The following is a 312-nucleotide window of genomic DNA, read 5'->3' as shown; positions in this document are numbered from 1 at the left end:
GGCAGCCGGGCCTCCTGGGCTCTGCCCCCGCTCGGGGGGTGGGAGCCACTACTTTGAGCGAGGGCAGCCCGGACGCCTGGGCTGTCTCCGTGGTCGCGTCCATCAGGCTGCGTGGCTCCCCGTGGCTCAGTTTCCCTCCTTGTCCACCCGGCTCTGCAGCAGCTTGCGGGAGCCCCATCGCTGGCTGGGCTGGTCTTGCCCCCTCTCTCGTGGGTCTGGCTGGGGGCTCAGGCACAGGTGGGGCTTTCATGGACTTTTGTCCTTTTTCTACAGCTTTCACCATGGCACCAGGACAGCCACAGAGGTGAGGGG

General features: G+C 67.0%; 1 protein-coding gene across 1 annotated transcript in view; it reads left to right on the top strand.

Annotated features, from left to right (window-relative positions):
- The window catches only part of LOC102381314 (sacsin-like), a 16000-nt gene that overhangs the window by 422 nt on the left and 15266 nt on the right, over window positions 1-312 (top strand). The window contains 1 exon segment of the mRNA XM_025207769.1: window positions 1-304. This exon segment is cut by the window's left edge and continues 28 nt beyond it. Within this exon segment, the coding sequence (XP_025063554.1) occupies window positions 1-304 (304 nt within the window).

The sequence above is a fragment of the Alligator sinensis genome, unplaced genomic scaffold (genome assembly GCF_000455745.1).
Source record: "Alligator sinensis unplaced genomic scaffold, ASM45574v1 scaffold709_1, whole genome shotgun sequence".
NCBI lineage: Eukaryota > Metazoa > Chordata > Crocodylia > Alligatoridae > Alligator > Alligator sinensis.
This window is presented reverse-complemented; position numbering and strand designations above follow the sequence as displayed.